The 22,403-nt window shown below is 44.3% G+C and overlaps 1 protein-coding gene across 1 annotated transcript in view; it reads left to right on the top strand.

The window, feature by feature from the left end:
• Positions 1-22,403, top strand: part of thrap3a (thyroid hormone receptor associated protein 3a) — a 52,088-nt gene that overhangs the window by 12,072 nt on the left and 17,613 nt on the right. Inside the window, exons 3-4 of the mRNA XM_007906775.2 lie at positions 16,276-16,345; positions 18,247-18,413. Of these exons, the coding sequence (XP_007904966.1) occupies positions 18,289-18,413 (125 nt within the window). The 5' untranslated portion in view covers positions 16,276-16,345; positions 18,247-18,288. The remainder of the gene's footprint in view (positions 1-16,275; positions 16,346-18,246; positions 18,414-22,403) is intronic.

Below are 22,403 nucleotides of genomic sequence, written 5' to 3'. Positions count from 1 at the left end.
CAGCCTTTTTGCCCCTTTCTCTGGAACTCCATCCCGGAGTGCTTCCGACTCTCTCTCCCTCTCACCTGGTTCAAGGTCTCAAGACCTACCTCATTGACTACTTTCAGTTATCTTTCCCCTCCACACCCTCCTCAGTTCCCTCCTCAGATTGGGTGCCAGCTCAGATTGGGTTCCCTCCTCAGATTGGGTGCCAGCCCATACTGTTAAGTACTTTGTCACATCCCCTCGACACAAAAGGCACAATATTAAATGTAAGTATAATTGTTACTCGCTGCTATTAACAGGGTATATAGAGGTGTTGGTAGCGTTAGGCTATATACAAATTCTTAACTGAGATTTATACTGAAATCTAGTCGAACTTTTCAACCAGTAAAATGAAACATGAGTTGAGAGGAGTGGCACATAACGTGCTGCTATTCCACTGGGCAGCGTCATATTGTGTTAGACCATTGGTTTACATATGATCAGGTGTTTTTCCTGCCACCTCAGCTGGTGCATAAGGGAGGTACCTTGCACCTTTGTGAGGAGGAAAAAGTGCTCTATTGTGGCCAGTCCTCGGAGCAGCATCAGAAGAAGCTGGAAGCAAATTATAAGTGTGCCTCTTCTGGTATTTTATCCTGATTCTTACCTCTTTCTCTTCAGTTTATTTCTAAATGGCCAAGATGAAGTTTAAACCAGTTAGAAAAAGTTACTCTTACAGACGGTCTCCAGCAGTTTCTATATTTGCTGGCTATCATAAGTTCCTAATGCTGGTGGAGTATTCACAGTTCCCTTGTGGAGCTTGTTATTTGTGGTAGTCTTAAAGGTGTAGCTGTTTTCAATTATTTGTAATCGGAGTCCTGACACACACTTGGCTTGAAAATGTGTACATTTAATCTGACCCTTTTTGGCAAGGTTGTCCAGGAATTACAACAGAAAGCTAATGTTATGCATGTTGCAGCAATATTTGTTGTGTCTCTGGGGCAGTGCCGCTGTACTGGCTGGGACTAGATTTACTGAGATCTGCTTGATCACTGGACTGGGTCCCACGGTGCTACTGGCAGCAAATTGGCAAATGCAAGACAGATAGGCAATTGCTTTAAAATAGCAGATGGCAAATTCATCTGTTCCTGCTGCTTGAGCCATCCCATACCTGCTGCCTTCTCTGCCGTGGGCTGAGCGGTGAGAGCAGCGTTTGCCATGAGCAGATGATATAGCAGTGTATAGCCTGGCTCAGTTGGTAGCATTTTTGCTTGAATCAGAGGGTTATAGGTTTCAGCACCATATTGGGATTTGGAACTTGAATAGTCTAAGGTGACACTCCAATGTAGTGCTGGGGATGTGCTGCATTGTTGGAGGTGCTGTCCCTCGGATGAGATGTTAAACGAGCGTCCGTCTACCTGTTCAGTTGGATGTTAAAGCTCCCATGGCACCATTCGAAAAGAGAAATGTGTTTCTCCCAGTGTCTTGGCCAACAATCCCCCAGATAAAATCGGTCATTCCAGTTATGGCTGTTTGTGGGATATTGTTTTGAACAAATTGGTTGCCACAAAATAGTCTTAAAAGTATGTATCCTGTGAAGCGCTTTGGGACATCCTCCTGATGTGAAAGGTGCTGTTTCAAATAAAGATTATTATTATAAGCTCATGTCCTGCTGGGTGCATTGTCTCTGGTAGAGAGTCTTGATTCAAGGACATTGTCACAGTGTTATGCCCCATTGTTAGTGCTTGATCAGTGTTCCTCACGTGTTGGTGCCATTCTGTTGTTAAGTCCAATGCAAGAGACTGCCTGATCAGTGCCATTGCAGATGTGTTAGCATTGTTCAGTGCCAGTCATTATCTGGTCATGGACTGGTTTGAAGCTCTTGGCTCCCAGAAGCTGAGCTCTTTCCATTGTTTTATGATGTTCTGCAGGCTAGGAGCGTGCTGTGGACACACTTTGTGAAGCTGGTTTATGCACTTCCATTATTACTCTGCTTTTCGGGCATTTGCCAACTCTGTGTATGACATCTGGATTAAATAACACCCATAGATTTCCTCAGCTCCTGTACTGAGTCCAGTGGCCAATGTATTTGTTGTCTGAACCGATAATCTCAGGCGCCCAATGCCATATTTTCTCCTTTCCTTGAGGAGGATTTGAGACGCATCTAGGTGGTTATGAACATTCATCGTAAACAACGGGAAGGGGACTGGTGAACTCTCCTTACTATCTCGAGGGGACACCAACAAAGCCCCAAGATGTGCACCTCGACTGCATTTTAGAGCATTACTACCTCATCAGAGTGATAGAATGACAGGCTGTAGTGAGGACTGAAACCCTAGTCTGGGCTGTAGGTAGTGCCATCCTGCGCTCTGGCACTCAGGCACCACAAGTTACCATTTGGTAGTTTTTTGTTAAATTGGTTGAACTGGATCAGGAGTCATCTGTGTAATGTAATTCGATAAGATTTATTTTTCCACTCACTGTCACTGGAATCCAAAATGTTTCCTGGCAGGAAGTGTAGTGAGAAATAGTTTGGAATCATGTCTTGATAATTAAAACTACTTTATTCTGCTGATTTTTATATACCATTCTCTGCCATACATACGTGGCAGGCTGCCCTGGGCGTTGTGTCGTGTTCCTATAAACTCTGTGTGCGCGGGCGGGGTGTGGGGGTGTTGGGAATTGTAACTCACTTAGCATGTTTCTGCTCCAGTTAGTACCTCTTGACAATGCTATTTAGATAAGCACATGTTACAGGAGTTTGGTAACCCTTTCCAGTATCAACAACATTGTATAGGACATTGCACTTCACTGCCTGAGTAAAGGAATAGGGCAATGATAGGGCATAGATTGTGTAAAAACAATCTATCCTGCTGTCTCCTGAAATTGCTCTTCAAAATCCTGAACCTGTGCTCTTGTTCTACTTTAGATGGTGGATAGGGGGACTATTATCTGGAGTTGCTTTCTCAATTTCATTGATCTTATAGATCTCTATATGGTTTTCTCTGAAAACCTTTCAAGGTTGAAGAGTGTTAAGATTTTCTCCGTTGGTAGCATTCTCACATTTGAATTAGAAGGCTGTGAATTCAGGACTTCGAGTGAAAAATCTAGGTGTTAATAATAGTCAACTTTGGAGGTGCAGTCATTTGGCTGAGAAGTTAAAACGAGGTCCCATCTGCCTGTTCAGTGCATCAAATGCAAGGATTATCTAGTTGTTGTGGATGGAAGAGTTGACAAGTCTGGCAAGTCCAGAGTTAGTGTAGTAGCCTGAGCATGTGGGGATCTGTACCCAATCTGGCAATATAATCCCAACATCCTGTTTGGCTTGTTTAATGCTGCCACATCATGTTTTGACATTTTGAATGATTAGCAAGTTTGGCTAAGCCTGTTTGGCTTCCTATTTACAGTGCATTTATATTTTATTAATTTCAGTGTCTCCAGTATATACAATTTTTCTCCCTGCTCCTGGTCTGGCTTTTTGCTGAGGTGTGGTTGCACAAACAACCACTGATCTTCTACCCCACTCTTCCATGCTCACCTCTTTGCTTACCAAACTCTGGCTTTCTGCACATCCCCCATCCTCTCTGCACCACCATCATTGGCCAGAATCCCATCTGTGGCAAAATAGTCCATGTTCTACGTAAAAATGTATTTTTGTCTTCCCTTTGTATTCCAATGATGCTTCTTCAGTTTATACTCCCTTGTGAGCAAATCGCCAGTCAACAACAATAAATGTTCACTATCCTCAGAATCGTTAAAAATTTTGGTATGAGATCACCCCTTAATTTCTCTGTTCTATGGCTTGAAGCGTATTTACTTTCACTTTAAAGGAGTGTTTTCCTTTCCCTTGGGAAAATTAAGTAACGTCCCTATTGTTTTGAATGATGCAATGCCTTGTGTAAGGAGATTGTGGCACCAGGATAGCTCTTGCACATCAGGAGAGTAAAATCAGCTGCAAATAATGGTCAGGTCGTGTCCTCATCTGCAGCCCATTTAATCACTGCTGCTCTCTCCGTTCTCATTATTGTGGAACAGTGTTAATCTTGACAAAAAATGAGAATTGTATTAGTTTCTGGAACATAGGAAACCAGGAACAGGAGTAGGCTTTGCAACCCATTGAGCCTCTTCGACCAGATCTTGACAGATGTTTTAATCTCAATGCCTGTTTTTCTCTGTCCTTTCACCATATCGCTTAATAGCTCTACTACCCAAACGAAGTACAGCATCTGTATATTTTGTAAGATATCTTATGAGTGTCGACCTGGCTCAGTTGCCAGCATTTTTGCTTCTGAGTCAGAAGACAGTGATTCAAGCCCCACACCAGATAAATTGGGAGGGGTGGATGGGGTTTGGTGAGAGATGGTTGGGAGCCACATTTTCACATATTTGAACGTGCAACACTTTACAAGTGCGGACAGACCAACAACAATTGATACCCTTGACGAATTAACCCAAAATTGAGTCTTATTGAAACTTGTAGAAAAATTCAGCCTAGCTAACTTTTGAAAGCCTAGAGGTGAGAGCTTGGATTCAACCAGTTTCTTTTGAGAGGCACGAGCCTTGCATGAGGAGTTGTTCCTGGCACGCTTCTACAAGGCAAGGCACTTCTACCAGTGCCTTGGGACATCCTCCCAATGTGAAAACACTATATAATGTAATTTTGTATTATATGGTTGTGCAGAATGCATGGTGGCTGTGGCTAAACCAAGTGAACAGGAATTGTGGAACTGAGTTGAGGGAATGGTGGCATATTCTCTTAAATAGAGCTGCTGCTAGCTGTCATTCCATCTCTGCTGCTGTTAGTGTGCTGTGTTTTCCTTTCTCCCTCTTTACTTTGTGTACTTTGAAATAAACAAGCACTCAGTCATTGGAATTTGAGGATGGTAGTGGAGAGTGTCCAGTATTGGCTGCCAAAGCAAAACAAGCCTAACCCTGCACCCTGACAGCTGCTGTCATGACCTATATGTTTTAATTAGAAACGAGGGATCATGTATGCGGGAGGTTTGGGAAATATTTTAATCTGATCAAGAGGTCAGAGTGAGTGATGCTTTTGTGAATTTTGTGCTTGAGATAAGGGTGTTAGTGTATCCAGCACATCTACGTCAGGTGTAACACCAATCTCGCAAAGGTAGCTATAAATTTAAACTTGCAGTGGTGTTCCATGGACAGTTGTTGATTGCAATAAACATGCTAAAATGTTCTTTGGAGGGTGCACTTCTCTCTGATTTTATTCATCTCCTTGAACATCCTTAAACCTCACATTTTACATTATACGTTTAACATTTTGCAGTTTGTGATAAGGTTTGGAAGGACTATATTTCAAAATCATGGTCAACCAAGAATTTTTGATTGCTCTGAGACACTACCCCACGTGAAGGGCACTGTATAAATACAAGATGTTGTTGTACACAACTAACAAAGCCTTACATATGGCATTTGCTGGCTGTGAATGAATTTATACTTCAATAAAAGTTGCTGAAAATGCAATGCAATTGCCACACAATCCCAGTTGATATATTGTGAATCACCAGTATATTTTGTGAAGCACTTTGAGACATCTCGAAGAAGTGGTAAGGCACTATATCAAATGCAAGGATTATTATTCCTTGAGCCATTCCTGGGAGATTGCTGGGTCAGCAGAATGGTTCACAGTGGCCACAGTGCAAACTATTTCTGCAAAATGTGACTACAACACAAGTGAATGGAACTAGTTTACAGACCTTACAGAGGAGTTACCCCTTCTCTTCTTCTGTGTCTCCATTCAGTTACATTGGAATCCAAGACTTCATTGCAGCTGTGATGAATAACTAGATGTACGGTTACTGGTGCACAGTGTGGTGACTATATATAGCTCTGATTTAGCAATCGTGATGTCTATTCTCCTGAGGATGAAGAAAGATGTTCACTTGTTGCCATAACAGATACTGGAGTACTTTTAGCTGAGGGGTATTACCTCCACAAAGGATGGCATCTTTTGCTGCTTCCCTGGTTTCACTTCAACAGCTGTGACTCTTAGCTGAATATAGTAAATAACGATTATCCTTCGATTTGATACAGCACCTTATATCGTCAACACATCTCGTCCTCTTCTACCCTCAACTCCACGACCACCGATGTCCTGACAGCTGCCTGTCTGACATCGAGTCCTGGACGAGAGACAACTTTCTTCAGCTTAACGTGCGCAAAACTGAGGCCCTCCTGATTGGCTCACGTCAACAACAACATCCAAGGCCGCACTCACCACCTCTCAAAGCCAATCAGGAACCTCGATATGTTCTGTTCGATACTGAGCTGCCCTTTCTTCCCCACATCCGCGCCACAACTGGCACCGCCTTCCATCACCTCCGGAACATCGCCAGACTACGGCACTACCTCACCCCTCACGCTACTGAAGCTCTAGTCCACGCCTTTATCACCTCAAGGCTGGACTATGGGAACTCTCTCCTCGCCGGCCTTCCCGGCACCTCCCTCCACACTGCAGGTCATTCAGAACTCTGAACACCAGGCTTTGCGACCACATCACTCCCACCCTCGCTCGCCTCCACTGGCTCCCCATCCCCCAGAGGATCAAATTCAAGATCCTCATCCTCACCTACAAGGCCATTCACGGCCTTGCTCCCTCCTACCTCTCCTACCTACTATTCCCCTACCTACCTGCCGGTAGCCTCCGTTCCTCTGGCTCCGGTCTGCTCCACATCCCCCGCCCTAACCGCCCTACCATCAGTGGCCGGGCTTTCAGCCTCTCAGCCCCGAGGCTCTGGAACTCCATCCCCCAGTGCCTTCGCCTTGCTTCCTCCCTTTCCTCCTTCAAGGCCGGTCTGAAGACCCTTCTCTTCAACCATGCCTTCACCTCCCTTCTCGACTCTCTACCCCCTCCTCGCTCCCTTCCCTCCCCTCACCCTGACCATTTCCCCCCTGCTCGGGTCCCAACCCAACTGTCCAGTGCCTTGGGACGTCCTCCCGACGTGAAAGGAGCTCTATAAATGAAATGTTGTTGTTGTTTTGTAGGCGAACGCAGTAGCCAGTTTGTGCAAAGAAATATCCTACAAACAGCCAATTTGATGAAGGATTGTTACCCAGGAAGCCCAACTGAAGGTGTGAGGAGGTCCAGATATGTTTTTTTTTCTTACTGTGCTGAGCATCAGATTCTGGGGATATTTTTTAGGGGGCCATTACATTCAATGTTGAACACGACAGCCACATCTCGGAGAAACCGAAGAGCTTGAAACTTAGTACATGTTCCCTTGTCCCCATTCTCGGACCACTCCTGTCCACCAAGCTTCCTCTCCTTACTCCTCTCTAGGCAACATTGGCAACCTCTCCCTGACTACTGGTACAGTAAACCAACTCCCCCATCAACACCTCCCTCAAAACGCTCACTAGATCTCTCTGTGCTCTCTGGGTACATCCCTATTTCCAATCTGCCCTTTAAGAGTTGGAATGAGTTGTCACTTCTCAACTTTGTTTATTTGTTTCTCAACACTTGCTGTATGAACCCCTCTGATCTGGCTTCAGTCCTGCCCACAGCATCAATACTGTTCTGATCAAAGTCATCAATAAAGTTCCTTCTACTTGCGACCACGGTTTCCTCTGCCTGCTTGTCCTCTACCTCTGCTGCCTTTGCTACTGCCAACCACTCCAGTGTCTCTCCTCCCAAAATAGCAGCTTAGTTTAACTTTTTCTCCTTGGAATTCTCTACACCCCAGGTTCTCTCAACAATTGTTTTATGAATGTATTTACCCTTAGAGCTCATTAAACCCTTCTGTACTTTACAGTGACTTCATGGTCAAGGAGCTAGTTTTGAAGTATGCCAGAAGAATGTGCCCCATTGTACTAAATGGAAAAGAAAGCTACTGCATGCTTACATTTGAACATTTTCCCACAGCTTGATTCCTTCCTTAAGGTCTTTGAAGGACCTTCCTTCATCTGTTTGTCAAGAGGTTTGCAGCTGGGGTAAACAGTGAGCGATGTGCATGATCGCCTTGAACTTTGCTTCTTTGCTTCTTCAAGCTTTCTTTTGGAACAGTTTCCTCATTCAATGCTGAGCTTGCGGGTTTAGTAACGTCACCTGGAAGTTTAATCTGTAACATTTAAATCTTAACACATTTTCCATCTGCAAAACAAATTCTCACAATTCTCACCACATGTGGGCATTGTTCATGTGAGTGTAGGTAATGGGTGATAAAATGCAAGAACATGGCAACCAAACTCTCACCCACTTTCCAACAGGGGTCAATGAAAAGTAACAGGAGCAGGGGACATGACATTAAGATTATATTATCTGATGCCTCACAATTTAATGTTCACCTGCAAAATAATTACCGTGCTCTCTACATGAATTTTATAATGCTTTATCATGTCTGGAATGTCAAAGTGCTTCACAGAATTTACAGTAAATTATAGTGGCTGTAATTTGCAGATGAACGTTGTCTTGTTTGGAATACTTGGCTTCCAATGGAGTGTAAGCAACATACCAGAGCCAGAAGAGTGGAAAGTGTTGGCTGGGGTGTAGAAGGTCTCCTGTTAGTTCAAAAAGATGGGGAACCAGTGAAGCTGGCGAGATTGGGGGTGATTGGCTCACAGAGCTTAGTGCGGGAGAGAACACGAGCTGAAGAGTTCTGAATTATCTGCAGCTTGTGGAGGGAAGAGTTGGGAAGCAGGGAGTTAGTAAAATCAAGCTTGGATGTTAATGTAGGCAAGGGTGAGGGTTATGGTAACCTGAAGGGAGAGGGTAGTGGCGGAGGCAGGTAATGTTGCAGAGTAGGGGAAGGCAAAACGGGTCATGGTACTGATGAGGGGTTTAGACAGTTGAGGGTCGAACAAGACACCAAGGTTCTTACTGGCTTGGTGAGATGGAGAATGAATAGTGATGCTGTCAGCACTTGAGGTGAGGAGGTGCTGACAGGAGCCAAGCAGGAGGGCCTCGGTCTTAACATTCTGCTGAAGAATATTGGCTCTCATCCAGGACTTAATGCCTGACAAATACTCTGCTAGGACAGCAGTAGTTCTGGAGTCAAAGATGGAAGCAGAGAGATAGAGCCTGTGGATGATATTTCTGAGTGGGAATGTGTAAATAATTAAAAGGAGAGGACCAAGGCAGTCCCCTGGGGAACGCTGCACATGACAGTGTGAGGGCTGGAGAAGAAGCTAAACACACTAAAGCTTATTGGTGTCTGTTGCCTTATTGTTACTGTGTGGAAATGTAAGTTAAAATCACCTGAAATTGGTAATTTTGTTCAGGGAACAAGAAGCAACTGTGTGTCAGACCTGATCACTGAAAGTGGGTATTGTTTCCTTATCTGCCTACGTAAATTGGTATGCAGCTACTGCTGAAGCTCCTCATTTCCAGCTGGTGGAACCACCATTCAATGGGTAGCGGTATGTGGCTCGACAGTGGGCAGGGGATTGTGGTAACGGACTCGCACATTTCCTGCTGAGTTGTGCCGCTCACCACAGTTTACATTATATATAGTTCCTTTCACGTTGGGAAGACATCTCAAAAGTGCTTTACCCAACCACCTCCAGTCCGAGCTATGGTGGTATGGGTGGTGGGGTGGGGGATGGAGAAGCTGAGGAGGAGGGGGTAGTTAGGCGAAAGCAGAAAGCTAGGATTTGTGAGGGGAGAGGAGAGCAAGACTGAGGAGGGAGTTCCAGAAAAAGAGCATGGGGTGAGGGTTTGGAAATGCATCCTCCTTGAAACTGAGCATCTGTGCAGGTCCATGCGGTCAGTGCCTGAAGTGAGATATTGATGGGTGCCAAGCAGGAGAGAGTTAGTCTTGCTGGTATTTAGCTGTAAAAAGTTGGAACTCTTCCAGGGCTTTGGTGTCTGAAGGGCAATCAGTCAGAACATCATTAGTGCTAAAATTGAGGGTGGAGGAGAAGAGTGGAGCAAGTTGGGTCTCATCCTTGTTGATGTGGAATAGGACCCCATGCCTACAGATGACATCAGCGAAGAGGCATATATATGGTGAGAAACAGGGATGTGGGTGTGTTTGTTTCCGTGGGGACTAAACTGAGTGGAGTGTTTATTCATTTAAACCAGGGTTTCTCAAACTTTGTCATAGTGTCTAAGCTAAGAAGAAAAGCAATTGCGCCTCCCCATTATTAACTAAGGCAACACATTTGCCAGAAATTCACCAAATGCAAACATTGAGGCCGTGGTGCTTCGCTCAGTTTTAACTAAGTTTTAAACAAATACCATCATATTTTTGGCTTCTGCGTTTTGCTGGATGGAACCTTTCTAACAGATTTTTCCGTTAAAAAAATATTCTGCAAAATGTTTCTTGACTTCTTTTATTTACCAAACCTTTCTTACCAATGCACAGTTTAGAAAAAACTTACCTGTGAGGCCGGGAATCAGCCAAGCTTTCTGCGAACAGAACGGGTGTTGAGAGGGGTGCTCCTGTTCGCTTGCCCACACCTTGGTTTTTTTAAAACAGGTGAGGATGAAGAGAGAGAGAGAGAGGGAGCTCCATACTCTATACTTTGAGAATCTCTGATTTAAACAAAGGAATGCTATTTGTTCTTCTGCAGTTGTTATTTGGACTGTTTATCTTTCCATCATTTTCCCATAATGTGGTTGGCTTGTCCCGTGGAACATTCTATAGGCAATGATCAACCTGCAGAATCTCACTCAGTTAACCATTCTTCATATATGGATCTTGACAATGGGGTTTGGCTAATGGACAGCAGACATAGTTAGGCCGAGCTTGATCTTTGCTTTCTCCAATGCCTCCTTAGCAGGAATCATTGGGAGCCCTTGGCTCAGTATTTTTTTCTATCTAGTCCTGGCTGGGGTGGGCCAGCTCAGTAGTGACTAAGAGTGTAACCAATACAAAATTACATTTGTTTAGCGCCTTTCACGTCCGGAGCACATCCCAAGGCACCCGACAGTTAGGGCTTTGGACCCGAGCCGGGAGGGAATTGGTGGTAAGAGAGGACAACACCAAATTGCATTTATATAACTCAATTATACTGCAGGGTAGCGTCTCAGAGTGCTTGGACCTTTCTATTGTGCGTTTATCAGTTCTATACTGGATGAAAATCAAGAAACCATCAGAGGATAGGAGGGATTCACTAAATTGTGGTGGTGTGAAATGGGAATCAGTCCTGTTATTTGGAAGCTGCAGTCAGTACAAGAGGTCCTGAACTGAACACGAGAACAGTGAAGAACAGAGAATCGTCAGATATTTGGGAATTGTCTCTTTTTTAAAAAAAAAACCTGTTAAGATTAAAACTGTTAAAAGGAAGAACGTTTGTTGGCTGTGACCTCCAACATGTAGTTGTATTTGATGCGCTGGATTCTGGAGCTGTGTGGGATTGTCTAGAGCTGTGCAGATTGTGATTTCAATGGGAATTCTTGAAGCCGTCCCAGTTTTTTTAAACAGGTGTGGGTGAGGGTGGAGAGAGAGAGGGGAAGCTGGTGAATTATGGTCATGGTGAGCCACTCTGGTCATGTGTTGCTTATCTCCTTTAGAAACTTTCTGTTGGTTACAGTTTGGTTTTTGTTCCGTTTTGTTTGCTGGAAAGTGGCCACTGCTCTTCTTCGAGTTTCTGTCCATTAGCTTCACTGAGTTCAGAAACAGCTCAGAAAAGTGATGTGGAGCCACACGGAGGGTCCCCTATACTTGGCTGTGACCTCCAACATACTCTTTGAAGCATATAGTAAATGATTCGAGTGGTTCCCTTGGGATGTTCCATTAAACCGTATCATAAAGACATCTCGTTGTGAAAGATGGGAATTGATCTGACCACTCCCCCTCCACAGCGTGTGGTTGTCCTGCCAAAGGGCAGTTCATCATGAGCGTTTATATAAACGGCTCCTGTTGCTGCCATTTGATCCGTGCACAGCGGGGTTGAGACCTGCATTTCAAAGGGATTATAGTCTTTTTGAAGAAACCAGCTGCTGGAACAGTATCGGTGAGGTTACAGGTAGCTTTCTGCTAGACTCAGCACAGCCTCAAATAGGTTACATCCCTTGTACGGTTAGAAATATTCTTTGGGGCGAGGGGAAAGAGGTAAACATTGAGCAATTATCTCTTTGAAAGCCAACAAAGGCATCTTGGGTGGGAGTATTTGGGAGGGTTTTTGGATTCAAACGGAGATTGGGGGAACCCACTATTAGCTATAGCTGTCATTGATATCATTGTTTTATCCTTTGCCTCTCCCTCTAGCATAAGGATAGTAATTACTCAGCTAGTGGTTGAGGCATATTTTCTCCCATTAATCGGGAGCGTGTCCTTGTGATTTCTAGTACATTTTGTACCCCCACCCCCCAGTTGACTATGCAAATTCCCTGCGTATCGGCCTCCCCAACTCCTCCCCTGCATAGGCTGCAGATCATTCAGAACTCTGCAGCCCATGTCCTCTCCCACACCAGGATCCGTGTCCTATTACCCCCATTCTTGCCTGATTCCACTGGCTTCCCATCATACAGAGGATACAGGTCAAGATCCTGGTCCTCACCTTCAAACTTCAAAGCCCTCCATGGCCTCACTCCCCCTACCTCTGCGACCTCCTAACCCCCTACCAACCTGCCTGCTCCCCCCCGTTCAGCGGGCTCCAGCCTACTTCACGTCCCCCATCTCGCCCGACCACCATTGGTGGGCATCCTTCAGCCACTGTGCCCCCACCCTCTGGAACTTCATCCCGCAGTCCCTCCACCTCACCCCCTCACTTGCCTCCTTCAAGACCCATCTTAAGACCCTCTTCGACTGCTTTCGATCACCCTCCTTCCTCCACTGTCCTCCACCTCCCCAATCCCAACCCCTAGCTCAGGTCCGAAACACTGACTGTCCTGCACCTTGGGACGTCCACCCGACGTGAAAGGCGCTTCACAAATGTAATTTTGTTGTTGTAACCTACCTTGGAATTTTAGAAATAAAAAGCAAATGGCAAATAGTAAGGAATTAGCTTCAATTGAATAGCACCGTTTGCTCTCAAAGATTAAATAGCCACCTGTATGTGCAGTAATTTCATCTATAAAATAGTCACTACACTATATGGAACATTCTGTGAGGGAAGGAAATGCCATCTAAAAATGACCGTGCCAAAACTCTCATATGATTGATTAAAGGGACAAAACGTTGGGTCAACATGAACTAGTTAAGCTTTTTTAAAATAGTTTTAAGCAAACATTTTACTGGAAATGGTCAAACATTTCGTTATCTAACTTATAATATTGGACTGCTGGTGGGGACCAGTCCATGCATCAGGGTTGAAGTTTGTGGTCCAGGTTGATCACTAACCTTTTTAACTTAATACTGTGCAGAGGGTTCAGCAGCTGCTGCTGAAGCTCTGCACTTCCAACTGGTGGGTTTGGTTTGTGCGCTATGCCGAGCAGGAGAATGTAGCAGGAGAATGGTGAAAGTGCTATGATTGAGGTTCTCATGGCATTCCTGGTGCCCGCTGAACACATTGAGGGCTCAAACTTGCACTTTGATGTCTCATGACCAAGTACAATGCAGCCCTTTTTTTGCATGTGGCTTGTAGAATGCATTTGTTTGTAATGCTGTTCCATTTTGGATCTCATTCACTGCACACAGCCAGCCAACTCGCTTCCACACTAAAATGGCTAACGTCAGGTTGCTGCTAATTTGCTCCTCGCTTTGCACATGTGCTGAAAACAGGAAATGATGATGTTGGCACTGACTTGATGACCCAGAAGTCTTTCATTTTTGTTTTAGCGTAGAAAGCGGCCAGGTTGTAAGGAGCAAACTGGCTGCTGTAGCAGGGCCAAAACATCGACTCTGCTGTAGTAATTATCCTTCATACGTGGTCTCCTTGGGCTGAGCTGGTTCCAAGAAGACGTGCCTGGAGTGTAATATCAAAATCAAGTTGATCCTTTGTAGAGGTTTTGTAGTCTGGTTCCTCAGCCATTATTGACAGCTTAGCAAGGCTGACGGGACTTAAAGGGTTAAGACCACGCACGAGAACAGGGAGGATTCTTCTCACTCGGCTCCCGTTAATCCTGCAAGACAAAGCCCTAACAAGAGTCAGCTTTCACCTACTACTTTCTGGCACTAGGTAAGCGGGATCGGTTCCTCTGGAAAGAGTGCTCACTCCATTCCAGATTAATGCGGAAAAATGTGGATTCCCAAGTCTTCCCATTCATAATCATAACAATTTTGAAACGTGATGCATCAAGGTTTTGTGGGGTTTATGTTTAGTGGGTTTCACAGCGGGAATGTTGCTATGCACAGTTTAGCTGTTTGCCGACAAAATAGTCATAACACTTTACAGTAAATCCTGTGAAACACTTTGTGACATTCTCCTGCCGTGAAAGTTACTTTATCAAATGTCAGGATTATTATTTATTAAAATAGATATTAGTTACAGACTGAAATCAAATTCCATCCAATTCGTATAATTGAGAAGTTACTGTCATAGTTTGATCACTTCTCCTAAGTAAGTTTTTACATTAACTAAATTGAGGTTTCTGTGATTTCATACACACCATTTATGATAGGTTAGTGAGAGGTTGACCTTTGTGTAAGTATTACAGAACTGGTGAATGCAATTGAGTTGATGTCAGATTGATGTATCTGAGGTCCATGGTTTTGTGGCAGCTTTGATTGTCAGCATGAGAGCAGACAGAATTTCTGCTCTGACGGGTGGCTCTTTCAGTTATGGTGACTGCATTAATGGAAATGTACTGGAAACAAATGAGTTAATTACCAGGAAATCCTTAAATGGTCTTTATAAATGTACCTGAATTCTCTGGTTTAAGCTTCTCTGTTTCACAAATAGTAAATTACTGCCCTAGCTGACATGTTTATTCTGTCAAGTTCCCAGTTCTTCACAGGCATCGGGAATTTGACAAAATAAACATTGTAAATATTAGATGCCTTGCCCATGCCACTGTGTAAACCAGCAGCTTTGTAATGTTTAAATAGAAAAACGTGGCTTAGCTGGTATCTTGGTTGTATCTGCCAACTGAATGTTTATACAGTAATAATACTTAGATTTGATAACAGCACCATATGTCATCGGAATCTTTCAAGGCACTTCACAGGATTTACTGTAAAGTGTAGTGATTTGTGTAGTATCTGTAAGTGAACATGGCAGGCAATTTATTCACTTGTCCCCCAAACAACTATGAAGAGAATGCCCAATTTTATCTGTAGCCAACACACTGGGAGAAACTTCCTTCTCTTTTCAAGTGGATGTTTAATGTCCAGCTAAGCAAGCAGATGGGTCCTCAGTTGAACATTGTATCTAAAGCATAGCACCTCTGATGTTGCAGAACATCCACCATATATTGGGGTAACAGCCTAGACCGAGAGCTCAAAAGTCCCAACGAAGGAGTAATAATAATCTTTGCATTTGATATAATGCCTTTTCATAGCTTCTCATCTGCGACTCCAACCTCCTTTTAACCTCGCCAGCCTATTCCTGAGACTTACATCCACACATTCATCACCCACTGCCTCGATATTTTTCCAAAGCACTCCTTGCCAGTTTCCCTAACTCCACCATTCACAAAATGCAATTAATTCTTAATTCCGCCGCCCGTAACATCAATGGTACTAAGCTCTGCACTCCTATCAACCCAGTCTTTGCCAGGCTTCACTGGCTTCCTATTACAGAACAGATCGATTTCAAGATCCTCACCCTCGCCTATAAAGGGCCTCATACACGAGCACCTCCCTACCTCTCTGACTTGCTTACACCCCACTCCTAAGTACAAGTTGTCGTCATTGTAGGCAGCATATTGCAATTCTGGTGCATCGGGCACAGGGAATGTAAGAGTGTTTCATATAATAATAATCCTTGCATTTGATAAAGTGCCTTATCGCGTCTTCGAGACGTCTTCAAGCCCTCATAGTATATACTATAAAGTGAATTGACTGTATATTTTGTGGGCAAAATGTGGGAGGAGGGGATTGGGGGAAAGAGAATATCCACAGCAACAATGTGTTATACCCGGAGTACATACACTAGATTTTGAATGCACAGACTTGACATGATCTGAGTTCCGGCTGTTCAGGCTGTGACTCCAGACCAAGTAGAATTAGTAATAAATCCTTGCATTTGATATAGTACCTTATCATGTCTTAGAGATATCTCAAAACTCTTCGTAGAATATTTTGTATATTTTAATACTGTGAATTGACTGTATATTTTGTGGGTGAAAAATTGTATGGTTACCAAGGTGTAGTATGAGGGTGGTGGGTTGCAGAAAGGTGACTTGGAATAAGGGATAATGCTCAAACCTAATATATGCAGGTAGAGGGTTTGTTTGGCTCCTGATGGGTGATGAAACTGTTGTGATGCTTGGTGAGGTCTGTAAATGGTTCTTTCATTGTTCCACAGGCTCTCAGACACGAGCACAGCTCTTGGATGGATCATTCCTTGTGAGTCTTTAGATTGATTTCTGACCGAGGTAAGATTACATTTACGATGGTCACGTAAAACTGATGTACTGTTTGTCACTATCCTCTGCCCTTCCAGTTCCCCACCAAACACTGCCCATTGTATGTCTGTCATGGATGTGGTGGAGGTCTGTCGTCTTCAGGAATATATTGTCCATCTGGATCCAACATGGAGCCCAAGGAGCTAAATTTACCCCACGGGGCTGACTGAATGGCAAAACACTGTTTGCTTTGGGGTTGATGATACAAACAGGTGTCCCTCCTGCTCCCAGTACAGCTGTTGTGCCTTTTGATTCTGGGTTCTCAGTAATCCGGAGATTAACGTGCCCGTTATAGTGTCCCATGCTTGATGTTGGGCCAGTTGGGCACAGAACAGCTGCGGGCAATTAGGCTGCTTAGTGAGGTAGGAAAGCTGAGACCACCTCTCCCCAATCATGGCGAAATGAGGCTGGACACCTCATCTAGTTATAGATAGCATCTTTATAACCTGTTTATGGGGAAACTTTAGAATTATTGATGACTGAGTGTATAACAAGGCAGCAATTTAATCACTACCATCCTTCTCCGGCTCAGCTTTGATTACTGTGCTGCGGGTTGATGTGTTTCACCGTCGGCGACTGAATATGTATGAGTGAGACTGGACGCTAGTGTGCTACTGGGAGTGTTCGGGTTCAATTCCCATTATGGCAATTATGTGATTAATTTTTTTAAAATGGTAAAGTCTTAAGTTGACACTATAATGTAGTACTGAGGGTGTGCTGCATTGTTGCAGGTACCACACTTTAAATGAGATGTAAAACCTGCCTGGTCAGGTGAACGTTGAAGATTCACAGTATAATAATCTTTGCATTTGATATAGCACCTTATCACGTCGTTGAGATGTCTCAAAGCGCTTGACAGGGTATACTATCAAGTGGATTGATTGTGTATTTTGTAAATACATATTTACACATAATATATTTATATCTTGTGAAGAGCTGTGGGACATCATCTTGATGTGAAGGTGCTTTGCCGAATGTAATGATTATTATTATTGCTTAAAACGTTAGTAAGATAGTCTTAAAGGTGTTGGATTATGTTTTTAAAAAAGCAACTGGTTGGGTAATTGAAAGGAAATCTGCCATTCTTGCCCTACATGTTGAGCAAGCAATACAGTGTAAATGTTAATCAATTGCTGTTCGCCTGTTACTGGTATTATTGGGACTGGTGGGATGGATTTTGAGACTGCACTACAGAAATCAAAAGTCTTTAACTCAATATGTGTGGGGGAGGGTGGCTTGTCTTCATGCCACGGGGAAGATGCTTTGGGGCCCACACATCTGGAAGTGATCTCTCTGATCGAGCCACGGCTGCCTCACATGCAACTGGGCTCTTATGATTTATCACCAAGTTGCAGCAGTCTCCTGCTGACGTGATATTCAGTGATTGGGGTCCACGTATTTAGCTGGAGACGTTGCAACGTGGGGTCACTTCTTGTTTGTGAACTTGAAAGGGGAGCAGGAAGTCTTCATTTGAGCTCTTGATGATTATTAGATTGTGGTTGCATACTTTTGAAGGCTTTCCTTAGTATTATCTCTCTCTTTCCTAGAGCTTGCACTCACTTTTTCCCTTTCTCTCTCTCCCCTCCCCAATCACGTACTGGCATAACTTACCCAGTCTGGCGGGCACTGGTGCAGAGTCTTCTCATTCTTGGTGGTGGTCGGCTCTCCCGTTTTGCCCCTCACCTCTCCTCTCCCCCCCCCCCCCCCCCCCCTCCCAGTCAGTGTGTAGATATGTAGCTTTCTACTATAATTTACTTTTAGATTAATTGAAAGACGTAAATTTAGATTGTGTATGGATTGTTCATGTTTTGTGTGAGATGAGTGTAATGAGGTGCACCAGGGGTTAATACCATCTCTCTGCTGTCCCGCAGGTGGGGAAGAAGCTGCTTTATTGCCATTCAGTAACTTCAGAGATGTCGAAGGCTGCTGCTTCAAAGTCGCGATCCCAATCATCCCATTCGCGGTCTCGCTCCCGCTCCTTTTCCAGGTCTCGTTCCCGATCCAGTTCCCGCTCGCACTCCAGGAAACGAAAATACAGGTAAGAAACCCATACTTTGATGTAATGCAGCCTATTGCCATGGATTATCACGGTAACATTCTCTCTGCCCATGGGTCCCTTCCTGTATATCCCGTCCAGCACTTCCTGTATCCAATCCTGCCCAGACCATGTTAGTAAAATAGTGGTTCATGGTCCAAGGTGACATGTGGAATATCTGAATCAAATCAGCCCTCTGTGAAGAAATCTGTGATTAGATTGGCCCATCTCTCGGGTGCAGTAGCTTCTATTTTATGGTTAATTTAAAGGATTTATTTAAGTTGACATGGTGCAAGGTGACATGTTTAGCAACAGAATATCTGAATCAAGCCAGTGGTCTGTGATTGATTCGGTGGTCCGATCCTGAGCCAGGCAGGTCCATAGTATTCCAGAGCACTGCTGGTGATAGTTCATCCAGCCTGGCTGATCAGCGGGACTTGGAAGGGCAGGGAATCCTCCCACGATACTCCTGTTAACTCTGCAAGCCAAAGCCTTAAAGGGTGCGGTGGCCCTAGCTTGGTGAGCAGCAGGAAAGCTTGCCAGATAGCGGTTTTAGCTTGGTTAAGACTCCAGCAGTATCCCAACGCATACTCTGGGGTCCCCAAGCCTGGGCTCTTGCCAACCTGTGCCTAATACTTCCTGGAATTAGTTAAGCAGAATGTGTCCTTCCAGAGAGAGTGCAACAATCTATCTATGGAATTTCCATGTGTAGGTGGGATACATGGAATTCACAGTTTGATTTGGATCCTTTCCAGCACACTGATGGGTTTCTGCATGTGTCAGACACCCGGTTTACTTTATATAAAAAAAGGTGGATAAGATTAAATGTTCTGCAGAGAACTGGAAGAGATTCACAGACAGGAAATTACCCTGATTCCTACTAGGAGAGTTGGAATGATATATTTGGAGCCAGAGCCACATCAGGGATAAATAAAGGAAATATTAGAATCATGAAACTCAATTGTTGAGACTTAATTCGGAGCACGTAATTCAGGGGGAACCGGATGATGAACCTGAGAGTGGGGTCGGGAGGGTTCATAAGTTGCATATTTTGACATGAAAAGGAACATCTGGGATTTTGACCCATGTCACTTGCACCCTCGGCCCCTGTTTTGGACCTGAGTTCAGAACAGTCAGGTTTGGGCACCAGATTATCTGTGAAAGTATAGCGAATATAACAAGCCAGGTGCCTGATCCAGTCAAACATAATGGGGCATCATCTGGCCCTACAGAAAAGTGCGGAGATATTTGCCCCAAACTCTGGGGGATTTGATTGAATTTTGCAGAGAAATTTGATGAATATTGCAGAGGGTTGATTGGTGATTGAGAGACGCATTTTGTGAAACAACCCAGATTAAAACTAGGCATATATTTCCTGAACATGCAGTTATAATAATAATCCTTGCATTTGATATAGCACCTTATCACGTCTTCGAGACGTCTCAGAGCACTTCACATGATATATTGTAAAGTGAATTGACTGTATATTTTGTGGGCAAAACGCGGTAGCCAATTGCGCACAGCAGTGTCCCACAAACAGTCGTGGTTTGAAGTTTAAAATACTAAAAATGTTCATTTGAATAGCACAGCACTTACCAAGAATTTGTCGCGGGAGCTCAGTTTGGGCCGGGATCCCAACATTCCCCGCGCATGCACGACCAGAGCCAATCCCCCCACATAGTAGCATCGAGCAACCAGCCCTAACCCTAGCACACTATGTGTACAGGTTTTTTGCAGAGGAGGGCGTTTGTAGCGGATTCCGCGGGAAAAGTGTGACTGCGCTTTTCTATTGGCCCAGGGCATCACCACAACAGCATGCATGAATCTTTTGAGGTGGGGCTGTGCACTGTGAGAGCGAGCTCCAGCCTCCCAAGCACTGGAGACCTGACTGCAAAGAGCAGCTCTTTGCAAGTGGTGTGTCCCTGGCACGGGTAACGGGGTCCTGGAATCAGGCTGAGCGTTTAGAGCAATTTAGAGACATGGCCCAGTTCCTACTCTCCTGTCTTCAGTTGGCGAATGTAGTGCCAGAAAAAAAACTTCACAAACCTCATTGCCTCGCTGGCTTCTGTCCGGAGACGGCTGTCTTTCCTGTGCGAGAGTGAGCAGCAGCTGTTAGTTGAGTCTGTGGGTTTAACAGTCCCACTCCTGCACAAAGCTTTCGCTTCTCGCTGAGCTTTGCTTTCCTACCTATGGAAATAGTCGCCGGGTAAGTTGTGTGCTTTTCAAACTCTGCAACGCTCCCCCTTCCCCCCCAAAAGATCCTTTTGTCTCTATTAACTTTTTGGCTGTGTGTTTGTTTGCTCAATGATCGGTGCCCTGGGCTTGAAGCATCAACTCAGCACTGGGCCGTAGAATCGTCTTTTAAAATAGAACGTGTCATGTTAAAATACCAGTAACTTGATGCGATTGACACTAATGGTCTAATATGAAATCCTATCCAATTGTTCCCTGCAGCTTTGTTGAATACCTTCCAATCTGAATGTTTTTAATACTAAACGCAGCCTGTGAGGGAACTTAATGATTACAGAAAGTAGTTGCAAATTGCAGTCTCCCGCCCGAGCACCTACCCCTTAAACTCAGGCTCATTGTCAGCTGTGTGACGCACTTTGAGAAGTTCTCCCAACCCAAAATATATAAATGTAAATTGTCGCAATCATTTTAAGTTTGTAATTTGAGACCATGTGTATTCCTTAGGGTTGGACAACAAAGCAGGTTGTGAGTGGGGAATTCTTAACGTTTTGTACGCTGAGTTCTCTCTGTATTGCTACATGGAACTTATTTAAAGAGAGGTGCAGGCTTCAGATGTGATCTATCAAACCTGTGGTGTAATCTATGCTAATCTGAATAGTTATTTTGGCACCAGAAATCCACGATGTTTGCTTCACGTTCTGCCTGCCACCTTAGCACCAATTAATCCTTATATTTAGTGTAGCGCCTTTCATGTCAGGACAGCATCCCAAAGTGTAGTGATTGTGTTTTGTGGGCAAACACGGTAACTACTTGTGTTTGCCCATGCAAGCCATGAAGTAAGTGACCATTTTTATTTGGGGGCTTGTTGGCCCGGACACAGGGCAAAACTTCTCTTTTCGAATAGCACCACGTGATCTTTAATGTCCACCTAAACAGGTAGATGGGCGCTCGGTTTAATGCAGAGGATGTAGATTTCCCCCACTCGGCTCTGCTGGTACCCTGTTAGAATTGCACCCACTGATGCAACAGTCATGCGTGTATAACAGTTGCAGCTCTACTGACATTTCTGCAGTGAGACTGAGTGCAGTCAGACAGTCTTCCTCATGATACAAGTTACAAGCAGTTGTATGTCTTGTGGAGTCTGATTGGCTGCCATTCCCCTTTTTATGAATGAAATCTGTGATTAGATTGGCCCATCTCGGGTGCAGTAGCTTCTATTTTATGATTAATTTAAAGGATTTATTTAAGCTGGTCACACTCTTGAGCTTAGACACAGCTCGGCAGTGCCTCAAGTGTTTCACTGACCCCATGACATGTCTGCATGTAAGATTCCAACCACTCAGCAGATGAGGCTAGTTATTAATTATGTTTTAAGAGTTTTCTGTATAATTTCACACGCAGGGCACTTTAGTGTTGGCCAAAGTGCATTATTGAAACATAATTTCACTCTTTAAACTCCGCAAGAGGATGTGCCCTGAGATTCTTCATGCTCCCCCTCAAGGACTAGGCTGGGACTGTCACTTACCTCATGGCAGCGGTGGCTCCTTGGCCTTGTACGGGTTGATTAGGAACATAGGAAAACAGGAGGAGGGCATTCAGCCATGAAGCCTGTACCATCAGTTTATTTGATCTAGCATATCTTTTAATCCCAATTTCCTGCACATTTGCAGTAGCCTTTTGTACCTTTTCTACACAACTATCTTTTAAACATAGTTTAGACTGATTTGCTAGCACAGTGCTCGGGATGTGGTGCTTTGGATGAGATGTTAAGCCAAGACCCCATCTATCTGTTCAGGTGGACGT

Source organism: Callorhinchus milii, unplaced genomic scaffold (genome assembly GCF_018977255.1).
Source record: "Callorhinchus milii isolate IMCB2004 unplaced genomic scaffold, IMCB_Cmil_1.0 Scaffold55, whole genome shotgun sequence".
Taxonomy (NCBI): Eukaryota; Metazoa; Chordata; class Chondrichthyes; order Chimaeriformes; family Callorhinchidae; genus Callorhinchus; species Callorhinchus milii.
Note: the sequence above shows the minus strand (reverse complement) of the source record. Positions and strands in the feature narration are given on the sequence as shown.